The 21,715-nt window shown below is 39.3% G+C and overlaps 3 protein-coding genes and 1 long non-coding RNA gene across 4 annotated transcripts in view; 3 read left to right on the forward strand and 1 right to left on the reverse strand.

Moving 5' to 3' along the window:
* On the forward strand, positions 1-10,846 carry LOC122667366 (RRP15-like protein). The gene is made up of 8 exons (XM_043863628.1): positions 1-521; positions 608-709; positions 1,291-1,372; positions 1,495-1,514; positions 1,605-1,665; positions 4,933-5,006; positions 10,412-10,504; positions 10,611-10,846. Exons 1-8 carry the CDS (start codon positions 81-83, stop codon positions 10,671-10,673), a joined length of 936 nt encoding a protein of 311 aa, XP_043719563.1. The 5' UTR covers positions 1-80; the 3' UTR covers positions 10,674-10,846.
* Positions 10,737-21,715, reverse strand: part of LOC122667370 — a 22,099-nt gene continuing 11,120 nt past the window's right edge. Inside the window, exon 4 of the long non-coding RNA XR_006333790.1 lies at positions 10,737-10,871. This is a non-coding gene — a long non-coding RNA (uncharacterized LOC122667370). The remainder of the gene's footprint in view (positions 10,872-21,715) is intronic.
* Positions 14,814-16,537, forward strand: LOC122667368 (thaumatin-like protein 1b). The gene is made up of 2 exons (XM_043863629.1): positions 14,814-14,895; positions 15,835-16,537. Exons 1-2 carry the CDS (start codon positions 14,847-14,849, stop codon positions 16,512-16,514), a joined length of 729 nt encoding a protein of 242 aa, XP_043719564.1. The 5' UTR covers positions 14,814-14,846; the 3' UTR covers positions 16,515-16,537.
* LOC122667369 (trafficking protein particle complex subunit 1-like) overlaps positions 19,090-21,715 on the forward strand; it is an 11,293-nt gene continuing 8,667 nt past the window's right edge. The window contains exons 1-2 of the mRNA XM_043863630.1: positions 19,090-19,326; positions 20,773-20,887. Coding sequence (XP_043719565.1) covers positions 19,103-19,326; positions 20,773-20,887 — 339 coding nt within the window. The 5' untranslated portion in view covers positions 19,090-19,102. The remainder of the gene's footprint in view (positions 19,327-20,772; positions 20,888-21,715) is intronic.

Here is a 21,715-nt window from a genome sequence, read left to right on the forward strand (position 1 = left end):
TTGTGGTTGGATTAATTTATAATAATCTTTGCAGACGGCTAGAAGAGAGATTGTATTCAGTCTGTTGAGTTCTATAGGCCATGGCTGAAGCAAGCCATCTGCAAGAAAAAACAGATGGCTCGAAAAAGAGGAGGGCTGGGAAAAGTAAAGGTCGTAAGGCGAAGAAAAGAGTAAAATCGTTTCCAGGTACTGGAGATAGGGTTAGAGTAGACAAGAAAATGCAAAAACTGTTTCGCAGAAGGGCAAAAGAGTATAATTCCGACGACGAGGACGACGAGCAGCCCACCTCGGAAGTGGGAGAAGCAAGTAATAGAGTTCTTGGTCAAAAAGAGGTTTTGGAGGGGAATTCCAGTGGAGATGAAGAAGAGAATGGTCCAGGTGGTAGTGGAAACGAGGGTTCTGAAGAAGATGATGGAAATAGAAATCAGCCAGGAATTACAAAGTTTGTGGAAGGCTGTAGAGCATTTAAAATAGCCTTTATGAAGATCACTAGGAAGAACAATTTGCCAGATAATCCCCTGGTAAATAAACAGCCTGAGTTGTTTACCACCATTTATATTCACCTTTAACAACTGAATTTTCTATTGTTCAATGAGTATCTTTGCAGGGTCCTGTCCTGTCGGCACAGAAGAAGCTTGTTGTAAAGAAGCTTGCTGAAGAGGAAGCTGAATGGAAGGCTAAAGGGGAAGCCAAGAAGGAGAAACAGTTGGTAATTTGTTAAAAAAATTCCTACTGTGCTTTTTCAATAATCTGATTCAATTTAGTGTTGCTTAATGTTCTTGTATTTAAAAAACGCAAAAGTTTTTCTACACCAGCAAGTCTAGTGGATATTCTGGAATCAAACCAAGTTTTGCCACGTGGAAGGCTGATCTGGCAATTTCGACCATGTAGATATCTAGGACATGGTCTAAATTGGTCACGTTAAATTTCAGATTCAGATCTAATCATAAACTTTCACATGTATTTGCCTATTTCCATGGTTCACTTGTCAATTTCTTGTTAGAAAAATTACATTTCTTCACTGGAATTTCAACTATTTATTTTGCCACTTGGCCAACTCCGTTTCAGCTGAAACTTGGCTTGTGAGCAGTTGATCTTGGGGTCTAACTGTTCATAAAATTTTTGCTCTATCCAATCTGCCATGTGGCATATATTTGTGCCGATCTAGACATACCCTCTAGACTTGTTGGACTAGACAAACCTTCTCCCCCAAAAAAAAATTTCAGAAACTTGAATTTTGTTAGATTCAATTAATTATGTTCATATTTTTCATGCCTTCCGTAAATCCAGGTGCGAGAGAAGGGGCATGTGAAACCTGCTAATTTCTTGGATTCACATGAAAAGTTTCTTCTCGGGGTTGCAACAAAAGGAGGTATTATTATATATATTTTGTCGGTGAACTTTTGTTTTAACACGAATTCCATGTCTACATCAGATTTTGTGCTGCCCTCGTCTAACTCCATTTGCCTCTCCATTTTTTACGCTGGAGCTCAGTTGTTAAGTTATTCAATGCTGTAAGTTGGTATCTTTTTCTTTTTTTTTTCACCTTGCCACTCTACTTTTAAACAACTGGCTAATGAACTCATTGGGGGGATTCTGCACAGGTCAACAAAGCGCAACATGCTCAGAAAGGATTAAATCCTTCAAGATTTAAAGATGCTAAAGGTAGACTAAATTGCTAATTGGAATGAGAAGTAGAAGATTAAAATGTTGTTTGTGTCATAATTCTTGCAGTTGAGTTCAGAATCATAACTCTGAGAATTGTGATAATCTTCAGATTTTGGTAGTTTGAATAGTTCCTTTTTGTGATACTTTATTTTTTTTCCCATTTGCTTTTAAGAGTGATTGTTCAATTGGCATGTGGTATTGAATTCTTCTACCCTCTTTCAGAAGAATATTGAGATTATTTTGCTTTCTAGTTTCATTAGAATGAAAAGAAAAGATTATTTGAATGTGGGAAATAGGTGAAGTTTGTAAAATTATTTGAATATGGGGAAATAGTAAAAGGTCTTTCACGATTGTTGCATTATTCTTTATGTTCAAAATAATAGTCAATTTTCCCATGTCAAAGGAAGGATCTCCTTTTAACATATGAATATTAGGATTCAGTTTCACAGTTGACATTCATCAGTTTATCTGCTTTCACTGATGAGATTCAGTTATTGACAGAAAGGGTGATGAAAAGTTCTGCTAATTGCAAACAGGGACAGATTCTACTTGTATTATATAAAAGCCTTTCCTTTCTAAACTTATTTCTGTTAATCCCATTTTTATGTTTGTTGACTATTGTACCGTGAGGGGGGAGAGTTAGTGTCAAGTCAAGAGTGGGAGAATTTAAATTCCAGAAACGTCCTCCCCTTCAAAATGTATTTCCTGTTTAATCCTTGATCCTCTATTCTTGCCAAAAGGGGTCCTAAACTGTTCTGACAATTATGAAATTGCCACTGCAGCATTTATTCAAATTTTAATCACTCGTAGTGGCCCCAGAGCAATCTAATTAAGGATGTTGGAGCCCTAGGTTGCATTAGAGGAAAGGGGGAATGGAGAGAAGCTCCTTAATTTCAATGTTACTAAAAGAGAAGACCAGGAATTGGTTCAGAAGTGGCTTTTGTGATTGATGCATAGAGGTGTGGGCTGGAGGAGAGTGAGCGAAAGACTTTTTCCAATGGATGAGTAGACGGGTTTTGTTTTGGACGTGTCAAGTGGAAATTTATAGTTCTTGATTTTGAATTGATCAGTATGACAATGCATTGCATATTGTTGGGATCGTGATTTAAGCAAAAAGCCGTGGGAGAAAGAAAGAGGGGTCGGGAGATTGTGGTGGATGCACGGATGTGGTTTTGGACTTTGTGGAAATCGATAGTCCTTGACCTTGAAGACATCATTACATGCTTTTTTTTTTGGGTCTTAAGTGAAGAATCATGCAACCTGGGCTCACTCTAGTTTGAAGTTCAATCCCTCCTGTTGGTATAATGCTCTGGCCTTTGTAGATCCATTTAAAGCTGATTAATGTGGGTTGCTGGGAAAGGTTGCCAATGCCCATGAGCCATGAACGTTGCGGAGGAACCCTTAGGTTTTTGGGGCATTGGATTCTCACCAATGTTGGCGTTACTCAAGCTGACATTCTCGCTTCCGCTTCGTCCATACCTGCTTGTGCGGGTGCTTCCCTCTAAGGCGGAACGCTCCCCTACCGATGCATTTTTACATCCCACAGCTTCGGCAGATCGCTTAGCCCCGTTCATCTTCGGCGCAAGAGCGCTCGATCAGTGAGCTATTACGCACTCTTTCAAGGGTAGCTGCTTCTAGGCAAACCTCCTGGCTGTCTCTGCACCCCTACCTCCTTTATCACTGAGCGATTAGTTAGGGGCCTTAGCTGGTGATCCGGGCTGTTTCCCTCTCGACGATGAAGCTTATCCCCCATCGTCTCATTGGCCGACCTTGACCCCTTTTTTGGGGGGGTCATATCTTATTCAGAGTTTGCCTCGATTTGGTACCGCTCTCGCGGCCCCGCTCCCTTATCAGTGTATGGACAGCTATCTCTCGAGCACAGGTTTAGGTTCGGCCTCAATGGGAAAATGGAGCACCTAACAACGCATCTTCACAGACTAAGAACTACGAGATCACCCCTTTCATTCTAGGGTGACGGAGGGATCGTACCATTAGAGCCTTTTTTTTTAATGCTTTTCCGGAGGTTTGGAGAAAGCTGCAATCAATAGGTCGACAAGCCTCCCTTCCCGAAAGGAAGAACGTGAAATTCTTTTTCCTTTCCGCAGCTCGAGGCATTTTCTCTACCCCTTCTTACCCTGAAAAAGCAAGGTCACCTTGCGTCCTTGAACCGATAACCATCTTTCGGCTAACCTAGCCTCCTCCGTCCCTCGGGACCAACAAGAGGTAGTATAGGAATATTCACCTGTTGTCCATCGACTACACCTTTCGGCCTGATCTTAGGCCCTGACTCACCCTCCGTGGACAAACCTTGCGGAGGAACCCTTAGGTTTTCGGGGCATTGGATTCTCACCAATGTTTGCGTTACTCAAGCCGAAATTCTCGCTTAATGTGGGTTGCTGGGAAAGGTTGCCAATGCCCATGAGCCATGGGGGTTGAAACTTCCAAATGAAGAAAGTGGTCATTGAGAAAAATAAATGTCTTATTGAAAGTCAAAAGAGTTTGTCCACCAAAATGACCAAAGTACCACAAAATTCAGATGCTGTTACTGCTGGCCTCGTTGACCAAGCTTGAATGATTGCTATTGAGTTCCTGGGAATCAAAAACACATTCTGAACTCCACATGAAAGTTGGGAGTACCACTGTTGAACAGAAGAGCTGCATTTGAAGCATTAATTTGGGATTTTATACAATTCTATATATTAAACATCAAACTGTTAGTATATTATCTTTATATGCACGATCCACTAGAAAAATGTGCCTTTGGTAACTTGAAAGGATAAGGCTCGAAATGGCATGCCGTGTAGATAACCCTGAGGAAGTGGAAAATGAATGAGATAATTTGCTTCACAAAATCTTGTTTCTACTCTGGCATGGACATCAAAAGTATCCAACCTTACGAGGAGATTAGCCAAAGTGTCAACCTCGCGACATTTGAATTCCTTGCAGTCAATAATATCCTTCCCACAGAGTATATAATTTTATTCTGTTCTTAAGTTATGTGGTTTTCCTATTTATTATAGTCGAAACCCATTAGTTTTCCTCAGATCTCAAAATAGAAAAAATCATGGTTGCATTTCCACCCCCCAAAAAGCATAAATAATTAATATGGTTTCCTAAAAGATGTTTAATGAATATACTCATGGTGCTGTTGGAATCCTTGTTCTCATAACAATAGGGGTGGTGCCTTTTTCCACTATTTGTTTTTCTTGGTTGTACATATTTTGTGCAAAGTTAATTTGGTAAATATGTTGTTGACTCTGACAGCATTGGGAAAGCGAAGGAAAGATGCCTTCTTCTCGGAGCTACGCAAGACAGCATCACACACTACTAGCACTAAGGTAGGAATCAATCCTCTTCCAATCCCCCCCCCCCCTTCCCAAAAAAAGAAGAGTAAAGGTTTATTTTCTGTGTTTGCATTTACTTCAGGATCTGCAGCTTGATTAGGGAATAGGAAATATGTGCCTTGAGCTTTCTACCACCTTGATTCAACCTCTCCTCCCCCGCCCACCCCAAAAAATAAAATAAAAAATGAAAGCATAAATCATACTTAATTGGTTCTACACAACAGATTATGACTAAATCTTCTTTTCTGAGAGATTACAAGATATCCAAAGAGGAATAAAACAAAAACAATAAACATTTTCAAAGACAACAGCTGCTTATTTAAACAGAACCCAGAAAGAGCATTACCTGTAATATCTCCTCCCTTAGTCTTCTAAACATCATCTGAACTCTTGAACAGAAGAAATGAAACTCACATCCATTCAACTCAGGTCTGACTTTAGCCAATCATGAGTTGTATCCTTCACAACAGAGCATAACTAATGCAGTGCTAATCCTTGACAAATAAAATCCAGTGGGAGATCAGCTTGCAACAGGATCGCAGGGAAAAGGGACAAATTGGATTTAAATAACTCAAAAAGGACTTGTCTGGTTAGGCTCAAATTTTGGTCAAAGGTCTATTATGACTGAGGATCAGTCCTGCAAAGTGTCACTGGAATATGAGGGTTAGATTCTTGGTTATGATAATCCTACTTGAGGAAGGACGACTCAACAACTATAGAATCTGTGGACAGAATGGGGGTTCAAACCAATGATTAATTAAGGCTCTAACATTTGAATTACCTGTAATGGGAAGTAGGAACAAAACAGCCAAAACAGAGTCAACAATCTTAAGATTTAACAAATGCTAGTTGCAGCAGGATTTCTAGTATTAATTGGAAAGTTCAGATTTTTGGAACCATCATAACATTCAGAACTAATAACAGAACAGAGAACTGAAATCAGAAATCAGAAATTAGAGATCAATTTTAAAATAAAAAATTTGGAAAAAACCAAGTTGAAGTAGAAAACTAGAATTCAATGAGGGTTTAGTTTCAATTTAAAAAATAGAAAGAAAAGATAGAATGGACATGATTAGAAATCATCACCTGATCTGCAGGGCTGGAATCACCATCAAGGGTTCCTGGAATATCGCCACTAGAGGTCCTACTGAATCAGCATAGCAGGGAGCATTCCAAATCACCACAGAACCAAAGGATGAAGCCATAATCTCATTCATCAAATTCGTGTACAAGGCATAGCCCTTCATATGCTTTGATAGAAAACTCAAAACAGGAATCAAACTAGACCTAAAACTTGTCCAGCCAATAGCTTACTTGAAGGTAGCCTATTGCTACTAAAGCTCAACCTAAAATAAAAGAAAACCAATTAAAACAAGGTTGGACTCAGAGACTTAAACCAGCCCAACTAAAACACTTTAATAAAACTGAATATAAAGAAGAAAAAAAAAGACTCAACTAAATTAATAAAGTAAATCCTGTATTCATTCCTCCTACTCTTACTTAGGCTCCTTAAAGTGACCTATTAAAAAAGCACACACATTGGATTAAAGGCCCAACATGTATAGAAACCAACCCATGGTTTATTTCCACTAAAATAAGCCCATTTTTGTTGTACTTTCATCAATTCTCATCGGATTGAAAAAAACTCGTTCACGAGTTTTGTAGTGACACTGAATCAGACCCGCACGATCATTCTTCAATCTGAAATTGAGTTTTGATTTTCGCAAACAATAAGACGGAAATCAGCAACAAACTTAAACAAATTAGAAACTACTAATTATGGAAACTTCTAAATTGCACAGACCCAGCTGACTGGTCAAAGAGGATCCTAGCAGAATTGTGGAGCATCTATGACTGATCAAGGTGGATCTTTAACCAGATCGTGGGGCATCTCAGATCCCTTCTTTGCTGACTCGAGTTGGCCATGCTGGGCTGGCTCGAGCTGGTCCATTGGCCCAAAGAGGGGCCTGGTCCTTTGTGTCTTATACTGGCCAGGATCTACGTCACCCTCTATAATCCTTCCATGGTGTGCTTTGATATCAAATAATGCAGAGCTAATCCTGAATCAGTGAATTCCAATCGGAGATCAGCTTGCGACAGGATTTCATGGAAAAAGGCCAAATCAAATAAAAAAAATTATTTAACTCGAAAAGGACCGGTCTGATTATTGCTCAAATTATGGACAAAGGTCTATTATGAATTGACGATCAGTCCAGTAAAGTGTCACTGGAATCTGAGGGTTAGATTAGTAATCCTACTTAGGGAAGGACAACTCAACAACTGCAGAGTTGGACAGAAAGGGGTTCAAACCAATGATCAATTAAGGCTCTAATAGTTGAATAACCAGTAATGGAAAGTAAGAACAAAACAGCCAAAACAGATTCAGAAATTTGAAGATTTAACAAATCCTAGTTGGAACAGGATTTGTAGTTCTCAAAATTTGAAACCGTCACAAGATTTAGAATTAATAGCAGAACAAAGAACTGAAATCAGAAATCAGAGATCAAATTTTCAAGGGTAAATTACATATGAAGTGCCTAAGGATGTCAACGGATATTCGAAAATCCGTATTTGATCTGCGTTCGTATCTGTTTATTAGGAGAATCCAAATCCGTCCTAAACTAATCGGATACGAATATGATAATCTCCCTATCCGACCGATTATTATCCGATTCGTTTAGCAATCCGATGGTAAGAAAATATCTGAAATACATCTCTGTGTTCGTCTATCCTTTTAAGTTACCTTATTGGATTTTGTTGTCTTATTTTTATGAATTTATGAGTTAAGATAATGTGATTCTTTTTCTAGTTTTTCTATTGGTTTATATACATTGTTTTTTGCAATGTGATACATGGAATCACATATCTATTAAAATAAATACAAGATAAAATCAAAAGTAAAAAACGTAAGAAAATCAAATACTAAGAAGAGTAGAATAAATGGTAGTTGCTGAACTCTCAAGTCTCAACCCTAACCCTCATCATAAAAACGGTAAAGATGTCAATGGATAGTTGGAAATTCGTATTTGATCCGTGTTCATATCCATTTAGGAGAATCTGTATTAAAAAAATACTATCCGGAAACTATCCGAATCCATCCGAAAACCGATAGGATATTATCCGAATCCGTCCAAATATAATCGGATACAAATATGATAATGCCACTATCCGACCGAATTCGATCCGTTTACATCCCTAGAAATGTCCAATCTTTGACAAAATGATGTTTTAGGTACCTCATCTTTTAAAAGTGACATTTGGGGTTCCCTATCAGGTTAGTCCTACCACAAACTGAATAAATTTCCAATTTACCCTTTAACAACTCCCACTTCCCATCTCCGCCCTCTACATCCCATCCCCATCACCGGCCCACCCCATCGGTTCCACCTCCACCCCTTCACAACTGTCAATCTCTTTGTGTTTGTTTTTGGAGTGCTTTTGTCCTGGGTTTACTGAGTGTTAGACGTGGAGAATACCCTTTAGTTTGCGCCAGGGTGGAGAAGGGGTATTAGAAGTAGCAAATATTTCAGACTTCTCTTCTTCGGTTTCCTGCAAATAGCAACGGCACCACTCCCCTATTGCTGTTGCTACCATTTGACTTTGAGCTCACCAGTAACACGAAATTTGCTTCTTATTTCTGTACGTCGACCGCAAGAGGACGTGAGCATCATTGATGCAGCTCAATACGCAGATGAAAATCATTCTTTCTTCTTTTCTTGGCCTCTGGCGAGTGGGTCTGGAAAATAACAGATCTTTGTTGTAATGGGTTTCTCTTTCTGGAGCTATAAATTCTATGAAATGAGTCTTAGATTGCAAGAAAAGATCTAGCTAGATAGGAGCAGAAAACGGAAAAGAAAGAGTAAAGCCCTTTCTTTATTAATGTATCGTCCTAGTGTGTCATTTATGTGTTTATGAGTGAGCGTGGAATAATTTTGCATCATTAGCCTTAGCCGCGACTGATTTCTTGGTTCTGGGTTTCCTGCAAATAACGATGCCACCACAACCGCCACCAACCATGCTGCCGTGGTTGACCTGATCTCTCAGATCCCCAAGGTTCCAATCGCTGAATCAGGTGAAGAACTTGTGGAGGCAACAACAGCAACGACAAGCCTTCCCTCATCAACTGCAATTGCTCCCTCATCATCTTCAATAGAGGGCAATAATGGCGCCGAGCTCAATCGGCAGCTCTCCCCAGTAGGGAAGCCCCACCAAAGGGTTGCTCTCTTCTTCATGGAGGCCCTGCAATTGCTCCTCCTTACTAACACCACATGCTCCTCTCCACCCCCAGAGTAATTCCACTACTTTTGATGTTCTCAATATTGGTGCCTACAAGGCCTTCTCAGATACATCTCCACTAATTTCACCTGTAACCAGCCCTCCTTTAAGTACTTGATGGGTTTGGTGGAGGTTCTCAGCTGGGCGTGGTGGAAGTGGAGGTGAAGCCAAATTTTTTTTTTTGGGGGGGGGGGGGGGGGTACAGAGGGCGGCAATGAAAAGTGCAAGAAGTATTGCAGGGTAAAATTTGGAATTTTTCTCTGTTTGGAGTAAGACTAATCTGTAAGATAATCTACTAGGGAACCCCAAACATCACTTTTAATAGATTAAGCACCCTAAATGTCCTTTTGTCAAAGATTGGGCACTTCAGATGCAATTTACCAAATTTTGAAACAAGAGATTTGTAGAAATCCAAGTTGACATAGGAACCTAGAATTTGATGGGAAAAATAGGATTTTTTTTAGGAGGTTTTAAACCTGCAACTAAAACTAAATAGAAAGAAAATAAGGACATGATTCTTGAATCACTACTTGATCTACAGGGTTGGAATGCCCACCGGTTTCCCCAACCTTAGAATCACCATAGCAGGGAGCATTCCTAACCACCACAGAACCAAAGGCTGAAGCCATAATCTCATTCATCAAATTTGTGTACAAGGCATAGCCCTTACGTATATACTTAAAGAGAAGATAGAAATCAAACTAGGCCTAAAACTCCTTTAGCCAATAGCTTACTTGGATGTAATCTACTGCTACTAAAACTCAGCCTAAAATAAAAAAAAACAGCTTAAAACAAGGCTGGACTCTTAGAGAACTAATTCAACTCAACTGAAACACTTCAATAAAATAAAAAATAAATAAATAGGACTCCTTAATTATACTAATAAAATAAATCCTGCATTCATTGCTCTACTCATATTTTAGGTCCATTGAAATGGTCCATTACAATAAAAATCCATTAGACCAAAGGCCCAACATGTATAGAACCTGATCCAAGGCTTATTTCTACTAAAATATGCCCTCCTTGCTGCATTATCTGCATCAATAACCTTGTCAAAGATCTTTGTTTATCATTAAAAAAATCCTTCTAAAGAGCACAATGATTCATGGTTTTACTTTATGCAGGATACAGAGGCTGATGAAGCACCTGCATGGGCTCCATTGCGTGATGAGTATATGCTAACGAGTTCAAAATTAAAAGACTGGGATAAAATGCCGGTAGGAAATATAATACATGGTTTGCTTAATTTGGGGGTTCATGAGAATTTTTATTGTTTACCCGTGTTAATTGATTTCAATACCTTTCTTTTGCAACCATATCCAGGAGACAGCCATCGCAGATGACACGCATGGGTTTCCGCTGGATAATTCCTCTGATGAAGATTGACCTATTTAGACCTGAGAAAAAAGTGATTGGGCAAAGCGGTCATGCTTTCAGTAGTTTCTCTATGAAATTGGTGAAGATGAAGCTGTGATGCCTGTTATTTGAATGGTCACATTTCATTTTCCTCTTGTTTACCAATTATCTGAAATCAGTGCAAATTCAGAAGTGATCTTTTCCATATTCTGTTCCTACTTGTGCTCTCTTTTTTGGATCCAAAATGGGCAGAAGAAAAATGGGCAGTAATTTTTGGGATGTAAAATTTCCTCTAGAACAATTTTACTCTCTACAAGGAGTAAAATTGGCTGAAAAACAGAATGAAAAATTTAAAAGTGTTCTGGATCTTAATTTTATATTTGAGAAACCATTGCTTTCATAGATGTTCTTTGTTTTTTTCCCCCAGCTTCACATACGGTCTTTTTCTGCATTGTTGCTTGTGTACAATCGCAGGAGACACTTTGATTCACCAATCCCAAATGGAGCTGATTAAAGGTAATGAATGGATCACTTACTGCTTATGTCGCACCTAAAATTTAAAAATATCATTCAATTATGAACTTTACCAATGTTTGTAGACATTTTTCCTCCACTCATAGAGGATGGTTCACTACCCATCTTAGGGTCCACAATCCCATTCTAGGGTTTTACTATGTTCCAAAAATACTCTCCAGATGCCATCTCCCGCTTATCTCACACCCGAGGTGAATGACTTCTCATACACCATGGGTGGAGGGAAACTCAGTCCTATTTGTTGCGAGCAAGTAATTACAAAAAAATACTACCTGTAGCATATTTCATCCAGAGTCTGAGTTTTCTTTGACCCACAGTGAAGAGGAATCTCTTAAGTAGATGACAATCATTGTGCTTAGATGGAACGATGTTGTAAATAGGAGGCAGAAAGGTCGTTCCATGTTAGGAGGATAGAGATAAATTTAGAGAACATTTTCCCAAACCATAATCCTTCTCTTTCATGTAGCATCCTTGGTTATGAAAGCATGAGCTTCTTATCATAACAATTTAGAGTAGGGATCATTCTTGGTGTTGCCCATTTAATAAAATTGGAAGACAAGTGAAATGGTTTGTTATGAATTAGGCTAATGAGATGTGAGTACAGAGGATCGGCAAAGGTGTGAAATTTTTTGTGGGAGCATGCCTGTGTAGAGAAATCTAACTTATTTTCTTCTAGACGAAGGTCTTTGTTGTTTTTGCAGGGATGGTGGTGGAAATAGAATTGATATCTAAGGATTGATTTGGATTTACCATGTGTCAAATAGATTCAAATTCAATTATGAGTAAGAGATTGTTGCCTGGTCGCGTGGATTTATCATGTGCATGGACATCAATTTTGATGCGATTTTTTTATTTCATGGGGGTGAGGTGGTAATTTTGCACACTCCCATGTCAGGGCATAGGATCCACGCGAACGGACAGTATTTCTTCCCCTTTAATTATATAACCTTACATGCATTGGCATGCACCCTCTATCGGTAGTTCATAAAACTCAAATTCAATAAAGCTTCCCATGTGTTGGCATGCACCCTCCCCGTCTCTCGATAGTTCAAGTGCCATTGTGCATACCCTTTGGGTGTTCCCAATTTTTTTTATATGTTATTTTTCCACTTGACCAATTATATTTGGTTTTAAACTTATCATATGAACAAGGGACATTGGGTCTACTTGTCTACAAAATTTCAGTTTCATTTAAGCAGTCACATGGCAGAGCCTTGTGTGTAATTTAAGAAGCCCATACACTATATAGATGAAGAAATCAAACATTTTCCTTCTTTTCATAGAAGAAGCTAAAAATGAAAGGACAATGTTTCCTTCCACCCATGGTGGATGGGATCTCATTCACCGAAGGGTGGGAGAAGGTGTTTTGGAACATACTAAAACCCTAGGAGGGGTTTGTGAACCCTAGGATGGTGGGTGAACTATCCTCTATGGGTGGAGGAAAACTTTGTACAAAATGTAATAACTATATGGTGTTTTTTTATTACCAAAAAAAAAAAAAATTAAATGAGCTAATCAAATTAAGTCAAGAGATTTCACGGGCATGATGGTCAAAAACGTTAATTTCTTATGAAAGAGGAAATTGGGTATGAACGTTTCCTACATGCTTGTTGTAGGAACCTTTTGTATACGTTGTCACATGGATAGATGATGTGACAATTTTGATTGCTAGATAGAGAGGTCATGATCTAGATTAGTTATGTGTCAATTATCATAGTAGATATCCTCCATCTATTGACATGCATTTCATATATATCCATGCATGCCTATGATACTCCATCCATTAATTATGACACATTTTGTTGGAATTTTTCAAAATATTGGTGTGGGACTTGAGTCCCCCATCGGCTGTGAAGAAGAAGTTTGTTTGGCTTATATGTGATAGTGGTCATTTATCACATGTTATGTTTAGAAGAGATTCTAAGGTATACTTGTGAGGACGGTGATCGTTCGAGCGTGTGCGTGAGGTGCAATGTGGTGCACTTTGCACGTACGCATCGTTGCAATGAGGTGCCTTAACCTACAAGTTCAATCATTCAAATATAACAACTCTCATAGTTTCAAGTGATTGCTACCTCTGCAAATCAGTAATCAGTCAAACTTGATTTATCTTGGGAGACAGCGTACAGTGCTCTTCAATTTTGTTCTTATTTTTGTAACACATTTTCTCATATCCTTGAATTTTCAAAGCTATGTTTTGCCACATAGAAAAATCTGATGGGCTGAAATTTGACATGTGAGTGGTGACTCAGTCCGGATGATCCACCACATGGTAGTTATTGGTTTTTAAAGTAAGTAGGAGCGTAGGAACCAGACTCGTGGGCATGGAGAAACGAGGCGAGGCTCCCTGGAAAACCTTCTAAATTTTTTTTCGGAAAAGATTCATGTCAGGTTGCGTGTAACCTATGCCCAGACATAGGATCATCCGAAATGACTGTCTCACGCTCATGAAATGAAAAAAAATTCTACTTCCGTTGATGCCTCTATGCGTGTTCTCATTGACCTGTGCTTGTGTAGGGGTGGGCCATGCAACCTAGCAACAATCTTCTACCCTTTTTCTTTGCCAAATGAGAGAGAGAGAGAGAGAGAGAGAGAGAGAGAGATTTTCCTCCATTTGGGAGCATGGCCCTTGCACCGACGCATGGTCAATAGGAGTGCACACGAAATCATCAACAAGGGCAGAATTTCCACCTTTTATGAGGTGCGGGATGGTCATTTTGTCCCATCTTGTGTCTTGGCGCAGGAGGGGCTACACCTACACTCTCCCAAGAGGCTCCTTCTTCCCTTAAAAAGATAAAAAAAATAATAATAATAATGGTTGGACCAGTAGGTGGGAAGCCTTGTGGGCAACCCATCTTACATTACAAGATCACAGCGGTTTAAATAAATCCCATAACATTAATTACTCTCTTATCCTAGTATATTGATGAAGAAAGCCGGTGAAGAGAAAATCTTCAAAATCCAACATTGACAACTGTGAAAAGGTAGAAGAGGAAGGACCAACACGATTTCCTTCCCGAACCAGATCCTCTACTGCCCAAGCGTCTTGCTCAAGTGGGGGTAAGGCAGTCATTGCATTCAGCATCGTGTTTGGGTAGCATGGTCCTATTGGGTAGCTCGGCATTAGAGGATCCAAATTATTCCCTTCAGCAACCCAGATTTTCTACGGTGCGCCTGCCTCTAGCGGCCAGAGCGGCGCACTGATGAGGCATGGTGCAATGACGGCCTTACCCCTACCCGAGCGGGGGTAAGACGATCATTGCGCCTCACCTGGATAGTGTACCAAATCTTTATCGTATGTGGTTCTCTGACCGGTGCGGTTCCTTAGTGCCTCTGACAAGAGGGGGGTGAGACCCACCCGGGGCACTTGACCGGGTGGGGTCCACCCTCCTGTTGTGAGAGGCACTAGGGAACCGCACCGGTCAGGGAACCGTAGACGATAACGATTCGTAGTGTACCGCTCTGGCCGCGACGGGCAGCACACCTAGAGGATCACGATCATCCATTCAGCGTCAAGGCTTTAACAGTTAACCTTATTTGTCTTTTTCTCCCAAAATAACAAACTCGTTTTCCTTTATTAAGGCCTATTTATAAGGACCCCTTTTTTTTTCCTTTTTTTTGGGTTATATCAGTAACTGTTTCACTTTCAAACATAATACTGATACAGCCATGGCTGCAAGAGGACTTCTCACCATTCTCTTGGCCCTCCTCGTTTCAGGTATATATGTTCTCTTCTTCTTCTTTTATTCTTTTAATTTCTTGTGTCTCCGTTTTCTCCCTAAACTCATTCAGTTTAAGGAGATCAGTTCTTTAAAGGGTTCCAGTACTCTTCGTAGCAATGGCTGGTGTGGGCTTAATTCATATTGTTTGATTGCTGTAGGGTTGCTTGATGACCCTCACATGCATAGTTCATATAAGTTCTGTACAAGAAAACAATGATTTATTAGCCATAATCTTGATCATTGGATCGAGATACTAGGCTAAGTTGCTTCTCTGTGTATGTGGATTAAGTTTCTTCAAAAAAATTTTGATGCAACATTTTCTGAAAAGAATTAAAAAACCATCTTCCCACTATTCAGTTAATTGAGGTCTCTTGTGTTTGTGTCTATCACCTATTTCCTTTCTTAGGTAGATTGTTGTTGAAATTTAGTATTGATTTTTTTTTTTTGTGTAATTCTTGTTCTATCAAGGTTTTAAGTATTGAGATCGAATTCGCCGAGGATGAACCGATTCTAGTCAGGTTCTAGGTACATAAATTCTAAATTATCAGAGTTGTAGAAGTACATACCAATTAATTATTGCAATAGCAAAAGGAATTGCTGTTTCATATTCTTTCATTTGTGATTGTTGTTTGGTCACATGGCTCTTGCACCAGCCCAATGCCAATGAAATTGAATCTAACTCCTCTCAGGGAACCTGCCCGGACAGGTTCGTAGGTTCCTCTCATAGGGGGCTGGAAATGTCGACCTCACCCCCGCCCGAACACACTGAGGTCGTCATTTCCGATCCCCTATGAGAGGAACCTACGAACCTGACCACGCAGGGAACCTGAGAGGAGAAAAATTCGTTGAGTTGTTTCAATGAGGTTCTTAATTGTTCACTATGAATATATATAGTCGTATTAGCAAAGCAAGATTTATTCATGTTGGGTTTACAGGTACACACCAAGCCACATTCACATTCAAAAACAATTGTAGATACACAGTCTGGCCAGGGACATTAACAGGAGCTGGTTCAACTCAGCTATCATCAACAGGGTTCAAGCTTGACTCCGGAGAGTCATCATCACTAGTTGCACAACCCCCATGGTCAGGTCGCTTTTGGGGTCGAACACTTTGCTCCACAACTACTACCAATTCCTTCAAGTGTGCAACTGGAGACTGTGCTTCAGGTGACATTGCTTGCAAAGGTGCAGGTGCAATTCCACCAGCCGCCTTAATAGAGTTTACTCTAGCAATCAATGGCAGCAACGATTTCTACGATATTAGCCTCGTCGACGGCTTTAACTTGCCGATGTCGGTGACGCCGCAGGGCGGAAATAGCAGTTGCCAATCCACTAGTTGTCCAGCCGATGTGAATCTTATGTGCCCACCAGAGTTGGATGTTAAGGGACCAAATGGGGAAATAGTGGCATGTAAGAGTGCTTGTGAGGCATTTGCTGACCCTAAGTATTGTTGCACTGGCTCTTATGGATCTCCATCAACTTGCAAACCAACTACTTATTCGATGATCTTCAAGAAACTGTGTCCTCAAGCTTACAGTTATGCTTATGATGATAAGACAAGCACATTTACATGTAATGGTGCCAATAACTACCTTATTACTTTCTGTCCATGATGTAAAACCCTAGAATGAAAAATAGAATAAATATACTAGCTACTAGGTGTTCCTTTTTAGGGCCAAATGGAACAAAACGGCAGTTGTAGTGTTACAAGAAAGAAAAATAAAATCATAGAAGTTATTTTAAGGTTGATGACACACATAGCTAATACTCCTGCTTGTACTCTCATTGGCACCATGGTGGTGCAAAGGCTACACAACTAGGCAGCGATCTCTTGCCCTAAAAATATATTCGAAAAGGAATAAGAGGGAATAATAGACCATAGTGACCCAATATGGCCTATATTCATGAATAGTCATGGGTGTTGGGTGATACAAAAATACATAAACAATACAATATGGAGAATCATAAGAGCATACAAATCAATATGAAAATGGGAGTAGGAGAAGACTCACTGCCCGAACACTCTCCTATCTATGACAACTATTGGTCTCGTCTACCTTTTCTTCTACTCACTTTAAGGTTTCTAATATCGTACACTCAATGGGCCCAATATCAACAATATATAAAGTGAGAGTAAAGACCAACCCTGCAAAAAGAATATAAGATTCCTTTCCCATTAAATGATATAATATTAAATCGACACTTGCTGATCACTTACCACCATGGTTCGTGATCTCGGTATCAGCTGGATTGGATTGGATCAGATTGGCCGATACGGATCAGGATCGCCCAAACTCGGGCAAATATGACACTTTTGTCCTTGTTTTCTTATTAAAAAGCTAATTTTTTTACATTTTTACCTCTATCCGTACAGTTGGATTGGATCGTTATCAAGATCGATCTCGACCGATACCGATTCAATCCAACCAAAATCGGCCGATCCAATCCGACATCTCAAACCATGGTTACCACTACTAGACTTAGCAGGCACACTCCCCCAATATCAATACTTAACTAATCCGATTTTATAAAATCAAATATGTGATTATGCTAGTCCATTCAAAAGAAAACCTTATATTGGGCTCATCGGTAAGGCATATGCATTTGAATAATCTGATAAATTGGAATTGGCCTATGATGTATAAACGCCCAATGGGCTTAGTTTGATAGTTCCAGTCTGATTTTTTTATATTTTTGGGTAAAATTCCAGTCTGACTTCATGTTCCTATGAATCAAACCAGCCTCAACCTCAATTATGCTAAGGGAGCATGTTTGGCAGAGTATTTTGAAAAATAATTTTACAATTCCGAATCACAAATGGTGAAACAAAATAAGACTCAAAGCCCGAACATATTTGGATATGTTGGTCGAACTTCCTGAAGGAGTCATCATCGCAAGGAAAACTCACCGTACAGAGGAGCAACGACTTCGAACCTAAAACCAGTATGATTTCTTCTTCTCTGCTGCTGCTGCTACCGTGACATTCTTCTTCCACTCGATTTCTTCCTAAAAGCTGAGATGTTCGAATCCTAGATTTGGGCATTACTACTCCTTGTTACAGAATACCAAGCCCTAATTTGGATTTTGCGATACACTTTCTCTTGGCATTTCTTCATCCTTCATATAGACGATTTGAGTTCTATTCACCTATCTTGTATTATTTTTCTGGATGATTTAAGAGATGGGTTTAGCAGAGATTGTGAGAAAACAAAAACTGCTAGGGGATCGCTTAAAACAGAAACTGTCTGTAGTCGATTCTTTTCCCTAATTGCTTAATTGAATAAATACATTTCAGCATTTGAGTTTACTGTTTGTTAAATTGCTTACGATGTTCTTATTCGTCTTGCTGTAAAAGGTTTCTTTTGAGTAATACTTCTACCCTAGAAATTGGGGATTTCACAACATTAATATGCTTACATTATTTCACCAGTCAAAGGAAAACACATGAAATGGCATTTCTGTAATTAAACTCGGAAAAGTTGGAGTGGTTCTATCAGTTGCATATCAAGCGGTGATTTTGTTCTGAATGTACTCCAAGATCAATTCCAGTACAAGTTTACCAAGCAGTGATTTTACTCTAAAAAATCATGGAAATCGAACAAAAGTAATTCCACCCAGAATCAAGGAATTGAGAGCGGAATTGTTACCAATAAGCCCTAAGTTTCTTCTCTCTCTTGTTTATTCGTAAATTCAAACCCTGGAGTACATGGCTCGGTTTGTCTGTTTCTTTTCTCCATGGACGTTGCTAATGGAAGCATAGAGACATTGGTACCACAATGGAGTCGGAAACAATTGTGACATTTTGACGTTGCAGAGGAAGCGCCAGACCTGTATCGATTGCACCACAAATGGAGTAGGAACTATTGTTATTCAAAAATTACCTTGGTACAGTGAACAAATTTTTGTAGATCTTAATTTAGGCATCGGATAATAACTCAATGTCCACTCACAGAATCCTGTGCCAAATTCATTCTCAATCCCAGACTCCATTTTGAGGTGAAACTCATTCCATGCCATTTCTTTGTTTTGGAAATCTTCTTCTGGGGTTTAAAATGAGGGGAAATTTTATTTCATTCTACAATAACCAGTTTGTTACTCTATCCTTTTTGCTTTATTGTAGTCTAATTGAGAAATTTCTCCCTCAATCTTAGTATTCATTAACTTTTGCAATCTGGATTGATTTACCAGTTAGGGAGGAAGAATGCAATTTTTTGGAGGATCAGAGATCAGCCCGTCACCGCCAGCACCAACTGGATCAGGAAACAATGCTCATATGATGTACATTTTCAACAGGAATGGGGTGTGTTTGCTGTACAGGGAATGGAACCGCCCCCTGAGGACCCTAAACGCTAACCAGGACCACAAGCTCATGTTTGGTCTCCTATTTTCCCTCAAATCTTTCACTGCTAAGATGGATCCCACTGGGTAATATTCCTTCTCTCTCTCCAATTAAGAAGACTGTAAAACAAAATCTCTAAAGCAATTTTACTATTCTAATTAATTGCTTGAAGTTGGTATGTCGTGTTAACTGCATTTTTACAAATAGATTTATTCAATGCTTGCTGGATTTATTATTGTGTAGAATTGTATAGGAGCCATTGATCAGAGACTCTCCTTGAGGAAAGCAACCATTTATTTTAGTTTTGATCTCATATAAAATTAAACTGAGTTAATTGGTTAGCCCTGGTTCAACATCTGTATTGAAAATGTGCTGTCAATCTTGTCAAATATTAACCTGTCTATTGGGATATCCATTTGCCTGATAACTTGTTTACTAGAGCACCAATATGAGATGCAAGTACCATGAGTTTTGATTGATTCTTCTATTTAGTTATCTTCTACTTTTTGATAGGGATAAGAGGAGTATATTCAAGAGCTGAAAAACACGAGTATCATGCAATTTTAAGGGGGCCAAGACTGCAAGAGAAGAAAAGATGAGTGTGAGGGGAAAAAAAAGGGAGGGGGTGGAGAGGGTGCTGAAACAGTAACCAACTTCACGTCTTAGCACCCATGAAGGAGACCCATGTTGCCAACTACAATCACCTTCAGTTGCACCTCCTCTTCGAAGTAACTCCCCCCAACTCTAGACAACACTCTCTCTCCTTTAACAAAGCATTAGACCTGGTTCCAAAATGAACTGCCCTTTCCTTGATTTGAGTCTGTACTTCTTGAAATTGTTCTTCCAAACTTAAAACATGGATTGCACCTCTTGTCTCTTTTCTTTCTTTTTAATTTGTCATGTTGTTGCTATAACAATATAAGAGCACTAAGACCTGCAGCCAAAAAGGAGGAGCAGAAACAGAAGAAAGAAGAGAAACCGAGAGTAGCTAAGAACACTGCCCACGGTTGTGTTGTGAATAGAATACACTAACCGTGGGTCTAGGAGGATATTTATATTACTAATGATCATAATTACAACCGATTTAGGTTAAGAATGCTAATCCTCAAAATACCCCTCACTAACTCAAATTAATAAATAAAGTAAACCAATTCAACCTACAACCGAGACTAACCCTAACACCTTATACTTAATAGTTGCTTACAACATGACCTGCTGTAGTACGCTGAGGAAGGTCACATTAGCATAACCCTGTGATCTAAGGTGGGTACTGAATTTAGAGGATCAATACGTTTTAATGGTCTATGCTCTAAATACTATGGAACCACACACATTGTGCCATTGTGTTTCTTTTTTCTTTTTTTTGTTGATGGGGGTGGCATTGTCTTCCTTTTCTTTTTTTTTTCCTTTCAAGTTTTATTTATTTTGGGTGCCTTTACTTGTATTTTGTGATTAAGTACGGTTATGATCCTTTCTCAATACGTCCATTTTGATAAATTAGCGTTTTTATAGTTTATTCTTGCTTTGAACAGTGTTGAGAAAGGGAATCTTGGGGTGCCTCAATTACCAGGACAAGGTTGTTCTTTTCATAGCTTTCGTTCAAACACATACAAACTAAGTTTTATGGAGAGTCCCTCTGGGATAAAGGTTAGTTCAGACCTCCTTTCATGTGCTTTATTTTATTGAGTTTATCTTGATACCATGCATCATATAGCATGTGGAACTTATATTAATAGGATCATCTGTCTGAGACTATTGGGAGTTGAAAGGGCATTAAACATTTAAAATTACATAGAGCCCTGGTCAGAACTTGGAAATTGGACCTTTATTTATGAGATTGATATCATGATGATAGTCCTTCCCTCAGCTAAGTAAATTGGAATAACGAAGTGGGCATCATCATCCTCAGCTTAGTGGTGTAGTTGTTCCAAGCTGTTTCCATGTAGGAAATGGTAAATTGTATGTGTTATCATTCTGACTAGGAAGAAAGGTATTTTCTCAAAAGGACAAAAGTCACGAAATTCATTCCACTTCTGAGACCCTTGTTCAATTTGATGTTGTCTCTGTCACTTGTAACATGTGGAAGTGCACCGGTGGGAGACAGTTTGAGTCCTCGCGAGGAGGCTTTTGATGTAGGCTGGGACTCCTCCTTTTACCCCTTTCTTCCCAAAACACTAAAATGCTGTTTGAATTTTAGCCATTTTTTCAACATGTTGTAGGTACTTTCTTTCATAGTTGTCAAAGCATCGCCTACACATCCAGGCGCTTGTTGCTGGAACGGCGCCTTGGTCGCCTAGGTGACGCCTCCTAGGTGCCTTGTTGATGTCGCCTTAATTTTTTTTTCCCTCCTCCAATGCCTAGGGTCACCTAGACGCTGTGACAACTATGCTTACTTTCCTATAAAATTATCAGTAGTTTAGGTTCGGAAATCTTTATTGAAACAATTGCTTTATTTATGGCATCGATATCATGATG

The sequence above is a fragment of the Telopea speciosissima genome, chromosome 7, assembly GCF_018873765.1.
Source record: "Telopea speciosissima isolate NSW1024214 ecotype Mountain lineage chromosome 7, Tspe_v1, whole genome shotgun sequence".
NCBI lineage: Eukaryota > Viridiplantae > Streptophyta > Magnoliopsida > Proteales > Proteaceae > Telopea > Telopea speciosissima.